General features: G+C 38.0%; 2 protein-coding genes across 2 annotated transcripts; one reads left to right on the forward strand and one right to left on the reverse strand.

Annotated features, from left to right (window-relative positions):
• The first annotated feature begins 1,387 nt into the window (after window positions 1–1,387).
• Window positions 1,388–2,710, forward strand: LOC137715024 (protein translation factor SUI1 homolog). The gene is made up of 2 exons (XM_068454227.1): window positions 1,388–1,465; window positions 2,128–2,710. The coding sequence occupies exon 2, from the start codon at window positions 2,171–2,173 to the stop codon at window positions 2,507–2,509; it is 339 nt and encodes a 112-aa protein (XP_068310328.1). The 5' UTR covers window positions 1,388–1,465; window positions 2,128–2,170; the 3' UTR covers window positions 2,510–2,710.
• A 356-nt stretch (window positions 2,711–3,066) lies between these two features.
• LOC137715023 (calcium-dependent protein kinase 2-like) lies at window positions 3,067–7,365 on the reverse strand. Its single transcript, XM_068454226.1, has 8 exons — window positions 6,352–7,365; window positions 4,941–5,084; window positions 4,676–4,828; window positions 4,462–4,577; window positions 4,158–4,325; window positions 3,945–4,072; window positions 3,606–3,705; window positions 3,067–3,527 (listed from the first exon to the last, which is right to left on the reverse strand). The coding sequence occupies exons 1-8, from the start codon at window positions 7,100–7,102 to the stop codon at window positions 3,453–3,455; spliced, it is 1,635 nt and encodes a 544-aa protein (XP_068310327.1). The 5' UTR covers window positions 7,103–7,365; the 3' UTR covers window positions 3,067–3,452.
• Window positions 7,366–8,047: the final 682 nt, after the last annotated feature.

Raw genomic sequence — 8,047 nt, forward strand, 5'->3', positions numbered from 1 at the left:
CCCAAAATTTCGGTATGGGATTCGGGATTGGCTTCTCGATATTTCGGAAATCCCATACCGAACCGAAAATATATAATATTAATTATTATATATATATATATTATTCTTTTATAATTGATGCTAGTAGTTTCTAATTCATGCTCTGCAACCTGGAATGCCCTACACCTTGCATATTTTTCATGTTTTGTTTGATATTCATGTGGATTTTATTATTGCTGCTGCCATGACTGATGATTTTAGAAGGCTTGATTCTTTTGTCTCTCAACATATTGCAAAAAGGGTTTAATTAATTTGAATTTTGACTATGATAAAAACAGTTAGGCATGCCAGTGTTCAATTAAATGGTATTGTGAATGAAATGAAATTCCTAGTTCATGAATGTGTTCTTGAATTATATATTTGAAGAACAATTCATAATTTCATATTTCAATTTGGGATTTCCGATTTGTCCCAAAATCCCGAAAATATTTCGGGATTCCCGAAATTTGAGATTCCCGAAAATTTGGTTTGGGATTGGTCTTCAAATTCCCGTCCCGAAAAATTTTGGTTTGGGATTCGGGATGCTAGTTTCGGTATGGTATCCCATACCGAACCACCCCTAAGAACAACTTATATGAAATAGCCATGTGATATTCCAATTTCAAATAACAATGTGTTGTTGACCCGATGCCACAACAACATAGAAACATGTTGCGTATAAGACTTTCTTCAAAGGAAATGTCAAAGTTTAAATACAAAATTTAAACTTGAAAGCTTATGTGGCACATTGATTTTTTTATAAATTTTGTTCTCCAACCGATATATCAAATTTAAACTATTATTTATCATATTATTTACTTTGTATAGTTGTAATTAGTATTTTGAAACAAAAGATAAGTATAAAAATGATGAAAAATATTTATTAATTACTAAAAATAAATTTGAAGCTGCTATCAAATTTGACAACAACTTCCTCCGCTGCCTTTCTATGTCATAACACATAGGAATTGATATATTAGTTGAAAAAGACTAGAAATGTCTTTTATTACCATTATTACTAATATGAACTTTTTGATATCTTCTTTAAAGATTCTCTAAAGTTGCTTTCCTCGCACTTGCATAGTTGCATGGATTATGCCAGCCTGGGTGCGTTCATTGTAAGCGTTCCCCCGGAAAGATTAACTAATTAAAAATTATATTTTAATCCACTAATCAGTAATCACACACGTCAGGTTGATCTCACCGTTCAAGTCAACAGACACTCGATCTCGTCCCTCCAGTTGCTACAGCCAACGGCTCAGGTTAACCGTGTTTTGTTGAATTTGTGGTGCTGGTGCTACAGCCAACGGCTCTCGAGGCCAATATATATAGACCCCAGGACTCCAAGTTTCTTCATATTGTCTCCTCCAAAGCTTGTTCGTCGAGTAAGGTTTCCCGACCAGAAAAAGAAAAGAGGCCTTACTCCTTCCAGCTTTCTGTTATTCTGGTACGATCCAATTCCAATGATTTGTTTTTCTTTCTTTAATTTCTTTGTCGAGTGATGTTTTAGGATGTTGATGCTATATGTTTTTGTGTGTCTGTAAATATTGATGCTTCTGTGAATCTGTCATATGGTGTTTGGGATGTCATATCATGCATGAACAAATTAAGTTATGTTCTTCATGTGCTTGGGATGTGATTTGTCCACACTTTTTTTTTCTTCCCCTGCACACCTTTGGTTATTCCAGCCCTTGGATTGAATGAATGATGGGAGAATTCAAGAACATAATAATGTCTACACGGTGTGCCGAAGTAGAAAATTAGTGTGCAAAATTGGATCTTGGAGGATTTACACAAAGCCCATGTGCTTTGTTGTGGGTTGATATTGGCGCCCCAAGATGAGCACGATGCATTTATTTCCACGAGTGCTAAATTTTCTTCTTTTTGATTCGGGAAAGTTTACGATTTTATGAATTGATAAATAAACAAAAACTGTCGTTATAATTTGTGGCATAGATGGAGGTAATCATGGTTTTATAAATTGAATTTCATGTGTCCATAATCCGAGTTAGTTGGATGATTGTTGGTAACTTGGTATTGAAGCAATATTTGTGGAGGTTATGACATGGCAAGAGGGCTAACAATGTTTTGTTTGTTGTGTGTGTGCAGCTGAATTTGCAGTAGATTTCTCAAGTCAAAGCAAAGTACATATATGGTTGAACCAGACGTTCAGATCCCAACTGCTTTTGACCCGTTCGCCGAAGCCAAAGACGTGGATGCCCCCGGAGCCAAGGAGTATGTGCATATCCGGGTGCAGCAGAGAAATGGAAAGAAGTGCTTGACGACAGTTCAAGGGCTGAAGAAGGACTTCAGCTACGACAAGATCCTCAAGGACCTTAAGAAAGAGTTCTGCTGCAACGGGAATGTCGTTCAAGACAAAGAGCTCGGCAAGATAATTCAGCTCCAAGGCGATCAGCGCAAGAACGTGCTGCAGTTTCTCGTTCAGGCCAAGATTGTCAAGAAGGATCAGATCAAGATTCATGGTTTCTGAGGACTTGGAGTCGTAGTCGAGTTTGTTACCGTTGTATTAAGTTTGCTACTACCTCCCAGAACCTCCTGGCTTGTTTGGATGTTCTGGGGTTGTAATAACAGAATTGTCTATATAATGTGGAATTTATGGACTTCTGATGCATGATGCTGGTCTTTGTTAATTTGCTTCCATTTTTGTTGGTTGATGAGGATTTCAGTTCAATTTTATGGGATTTCATTGTTAATCAACTCTAATGTTTTTTCTGTTAATATTAATGGTTTGCTTGGGATTTCTGAATGTCGTCTGTTATATGTTATTAGGTGGAGGACTCCAGCTCGAGTCGAGAGAGATAGACTGGCTAAACCAACTAATAAACCCACTACGTGACGAGAGACAGAGATCTGATGGTGCAAATTATTTCGACACGGGTTGAGTTGCCAACATTAAAACTATAGCATTTCTTACAAGAGAAATTTACACATCCTGTTTAATCTTGTTAATTTTTCACAGCCTTCTCAATTCTGACACTTGATTCTCCATCGATTTGTTTAATCCAAAATAAGAGTGTGTAGAGGTGAAAAAAGATGTGCAAAAATTATTTCTCATCATTTATTAATGTGAAAAAGAATACACGGAGCCAAACATGAGAGCTAAATTGATTTAGCTTGCTCTTCAGTGATTATCTCAAAATATCGACACGCCAGAATGTAGACAAGACAACAAAGATAAATACAAGATAAAATAGAGATGCCAACTTGTTATGCACAATTTGTGCAGCACAAACTGTTGCACTTGTAACTCAGAACCAATCCGAACTAAAACGTTCATTTCTCCGGCAAGCAATCGGCAGCAAGCATGAAGTACCATGCATGCGACTCGCGGTCCTCCCTCAGTTCACACATATATATTCTACGAGCAGAACTCATGGCTTGCAACAGTCGGAGAATGGCAACAAAACGAAACTTTAGAATAGCTTGGCCTGTGGTTGCATTCCACTTCTCATCATCGTGGAGAACTCTTCATAGTTGATCCGACCATCCTGTAATCCCAATGGAATTGAGTACTAATGTGCATGATAATGGAGAAATTCAAAAATGTTGTGTGGATGTTGACTTACATTATCTGTATCAACTTCCGATATTATTTCCCTAATTGTAGCTTCGTCACCCATTCCATACTCTTTCATTGCTGATTCTAGCTCGTCTCTTGTTATAAACCTGTAATAAACACACACAAAAAAAGCATTAGGTAATCGATCATTCATGCTTACCCATAAGCCTAATCTTATCCAATTTAGCGGTTAAGAATATGAGAACTGGATCCAGAGCAACTAGGAGCTGAGGTCAGTTATCACAGAATTGTAATTAACTGCAGCATCCTACAACTTTCTAGTTCTTTGAAAATGAACGTCCAAGAAAGCGTGCGCAATTCTTAGAGATTGGAAGAAAAAGCTTACCCGCTATTATCTTTGTCAAAATATTGAAAGGCTTTGTAAAGATGTTCGTCCCTCTCTAGCCTGTGTCTATGCATTGTAGCAGTGATGAATTCAAGGTAGTCAATTGATCCACTCCCATCCACATCAGCCTGAAATGCAAATGCAGAATATGAGTTGGGTGGGATGTGAAAGGTAAAAGAAAAATTGGATATTTTAAATTGAACGATAATGTACAGCTTCCATTAGCTGCTTGACTTCAGCCTCTGTGAGCTTAGAACCAAGTCGAGCCAATCCTGACTTGAGTTCATCATAAGTGATGGTTCCACTATTGTCAGTGTCCAAGTTTGTAAACATTGCCTTCAGCCCATGTATTTCTTCTTCAGAAAGATTTTCGGCAATAACCTATAACCATATTCATAAATTATACACAGTTAGAATCGAAGCACAATCAGATCCAATCTACAGAGTATATAGTACCATGACAACACTATTCAAAATTCAAAGTTGTCTGTGTCCGAAAACCTCTCGACAAACATACCTTCAATGCAAGTTTTTTCAGTTTGTTCATAGCTCTGAACTGCTTCATCCTAGAAAGCACTGCACTGTCTATGGGTTTGTCTGAAGCTTCTCCGCCATCTCTGATCCATGGATGTTCTGGTTGGCCACCCAAATTCAAAAGTTTTAGTTACAAGATATATCTGCTAGACACAATAAGCCAAGTAAAGTATCACGTAAAAGGAAGAGATCTATACCTAGAACCTGAGTCGAAGTGATACGTTTTTTAGGGTCCTGTGTTAGCATCTTCCGGACTAGGTCCTTGGCACTGTTTGATATAGATGGCCACGGTGAACTTGAAAAGTCAATCTCTCCCTCCATTATGGCATCAAATATCCCCTTCTCCGTTTCTAAATCAGTCATTGGAAACTATTATTGTTTAAACCAACACGAAAAATACAGAACCTGTAACTAGTACACAAAGATATTATGTTAAGCAAAACAAATATACTGTGTCTTTACCTGCCCAAAATGGAGGCACTCCACTTAGTAAAATATACAATATAACTCCTGCACTCCAAATGTCTATTTCCTTCCCATATCTGCGTCGCAATACTTCTGGAGCAACATAGTAAGCACTCCCAACTATATCACGATACACCTTTCCTGACAAGAGTTTATCATAGAAGATAATGAATAGCTATGCTACAAGTGGAAGCATAACATACACAATAAAGAAAAATATTCACCAAATGCTAACAGTTGTCGAGCATAGTACATATATTTGTGGTAAATTAGTAAATTACAAAGAAAATACAGAATCTACTCATCTCTAGTTTTAAAAGACAAGAAACACCAAAATCATAAGCAAATTTGACAAAAGAAAATCTTAAGCAAACAATCTAGTGACGTTATGATGCCATCTTAAGGATAATTGTGAAACCCATGAAAGTAGAGAACATATTAAGAAGGTCCAAAGGACGAGAACAATATATTTGGCCTGTTCCAGAAAAACCAAGTTCGACAAAAGTGTTAAAATACATGTTTCTAATTATGGTGCTAAAAGTAAACACAATTTATAGTTATGGGAAACTTTAATGCTGGCAAATTACAGGTCTGGACTCCATCTCACAGAGATATGCGAAAATAGGATGCAAACATAATATGCCTTTTTTTACTGTGGGTCACTGAGGGTAAGAGAGTGTTCCGTTGCTGTTCTCAGTCTTAGTGTGACCTTGCTTGACAGAGATGTGACCTTACTACCAGAGTTTTAAAAACGATGAAGCTGCATAATTGAAGACCATCTCTCCCCACCCCCCAAGCAATTAAAGATGTTGTTAACTTGCCATTAATACAACTGCATCAGACATTTACAGTATAGCTCTTTTCTTTTCCTTCCATCTCACTTCCATGAAAAGAATGGAGGAGGCCATTATGGAAATATGACAGCGAAACATGTTTGGTGTAGCGTGCATGGTCATCTATCAAACATGGCAAAATAAATGAAATTACCAAACCAGTGATTTCTAAGCTGATGAAATTCAATTCGTCTTCGTTCCCTAACATGAGGCTCAGTTTATCTACCAGTGTTAAAGGTAATAAATTCAACATTTATAATTCGGTTTTGATAAGGTGCTTATCTACCATCTGAATTGCCAGCTAACATGTCCTGGTTACCCTTACTTATTTTCTAAAACAAAATGGCGTAGTCTTCTGTCAACTTACAATATATTATGAAATCCAGCTAGGTTCTGCATTGACTTCGGGCATGAATTTAGTACCATTATCACTAGAAACATCATTTCCAGATAAGACAATTCCGCAATCGAAGCATATGCGCACAATTCACCTAATCCCTTATATCTATCATATCAATTGTGAAGGATACTGAATTTCCAAGCAAGCAACTACGAAAAATGATATCTAAATTTACCTTCTTCAATGAAGACGGACAACCCGAAATCGGTAGCCTTGAGAAGGGCATTCTCATCCTTGCTAGACAGCAAGAAATTCTCCGGCTTCAGGTCCCGATGCATCACCCCCATAAAATGACAGATGTGGACAACATTAACAATCGCCCGGCATATTGAAGAAGCCGCTCTCTCGCTGTAATGTCCCTTGGCAAGGATCCTATCAAACAGCTCTCCACCTGCACACAGCTCCATACAAACATGGACAGACTGCTTGTCCTCGTAACAACCTTTGAACTCCACAATGTTGGGCTGCCCGCTCAAATCCTGCATGATCTGAATCTCCCTCTTGATGTCCTCCTTGTCGTTCTTGGTGACAAGCTTCCGCTTCGAAATCGACTTGCAGGCGTACTTCTTGCCGGTCGAAATCTCGGTGCAGAGATAGATCACGCCGAATTGGCCTCTGCCCAGTTCTTTCCCAATGGTGTAGTGCACCCTGACATCCTCAAACGGTTTTCCGAGGATTGTGTTGTCTGCCGGCCTTTGAGCTGCTGCTTTGGGGGTTCTGGCCGGGACTGTCGGCTTCCATGCTGGTTGGGGTTCTTGGTTGACTGGCAGACCGCGTTTTTCGGGTCGTTGTTGATGAACAGCAGCAGCTTCATGGCTATGGGGTTTCTGCTGGTGGACCCCACCTCCTCCTTCTCCGCCTCCTACTGATCTGTAGCCATTATGTTGTCGCTCTGAATCTTTGCTTTTGCTTAGACACTTGCCCATTTGTTGTTTTTGCTCAAGTAATACCTCTTATGCTGGAATTGCAGAGGGGAGAGAGGGAGAGAGAGAGAGAAAGAGAAACAAAAAGACTTTTGGATCAGAAAGGTAAGGGAGAGAGAACCCAGATGAGGATTTGGAGAGAAAGTGATAAAGAAGGTAACTTGGAAAAGGGTTTGAGAAAAGTAGGCTGGAATTGCAAGGTAAATTTGAAGAAAGAAGATGGCCAAACTTTTCAATCAAGTGGAATTGTTGAATGTTTCAGGTCTACCAATTCAACTCAAGGGACAGAGACAATGACAGAGACACGGATTTCTGTAGCTATAGCCTTCACCGGGACTGCTTAATAATCCAACAAATTACATATGGAACGGATTTTACCAACTACATTAATGTATATTTTTGGTTGTAGTATCTAAACCGTCTATTTTTTAAAAAATATTATTTATAGATCATTCTTTTAAAATTGGTCAAAGCCAAAATCATACATTTAGTGAGCTATATAGGATGGATTGTGACCAATTAAAATGAATTTAAGTCTCGTCCGTTGTTTGTTGTGTCAAATGTGAAATGGACAAGATGAGTTATGAATCCACAATAGGATGAGTTATCTAACTCATCCTTACACATGAGTTACAAGTACTGTCTTACAAATTCCTACCAATTCAATCATGTCCCTAAAATCCAGTCTCATCCAGCCCACCAAACCAGCATTTGTAGTAAATAACATGGACGAATACGGTTATACAAAAAAACATAAACCCTTAATCCAACTGTCATGGTTTTAGATTTGGATGATTTTTGGTAGACATAAACTTTGGGGAAATACCTAAAAATTAAACGGTTCGAATTGTTGAACTATATTACTAAGTGGACCTCACAAAAACGTGTAAAAATTGTATAAAAAAAGTGATGTCATGAATACGTCTGCTTTTTTAAATAAAAAATTTA

This window comes from Pyrus communis, chromosome 14, assembly GCF_963583255.1.
Source record: "Pyrus communis chromosome 14, drPyrComm1.1, whole genome shotgun sequence".
Lineage (NCBI taxonomy): Eukaryota > Viridiplantae > Streptophyta > Magnoliopsida > Rosales > Rosaceae > Pyrus > Pyrus communis.

Coding starts and splice junctions, on each gene's coding strand:
- LOC137715024 (XM_068454227.1), top strand. CDS start 2,171: ATGGTTGAACCAGACGTTCAGATCCCAACTGCTTTTGACCCGTTCGCC.
- LOC137715023 (XM_068454226.1), bottom strand. CDS start 7,102: ATGGGCAAGTGTCTAAGCAAAAGCAAAGATTCAGAGCGACAACATAAT. Junction 4,326..4,461: donor TGAAAAAACTTGCATTGAAG/GTATGTTTGTCG, acceptor ATATGGTTATAG/GTTATTGCCGAAAATCTTTC. Junction 3,706..3,944: donor TTTGACAAAGATAATAGCGG/GTAAGCTTTTTC, acceptor TGTTTATTACAG/GTTTATAACAAGAGACGAGC.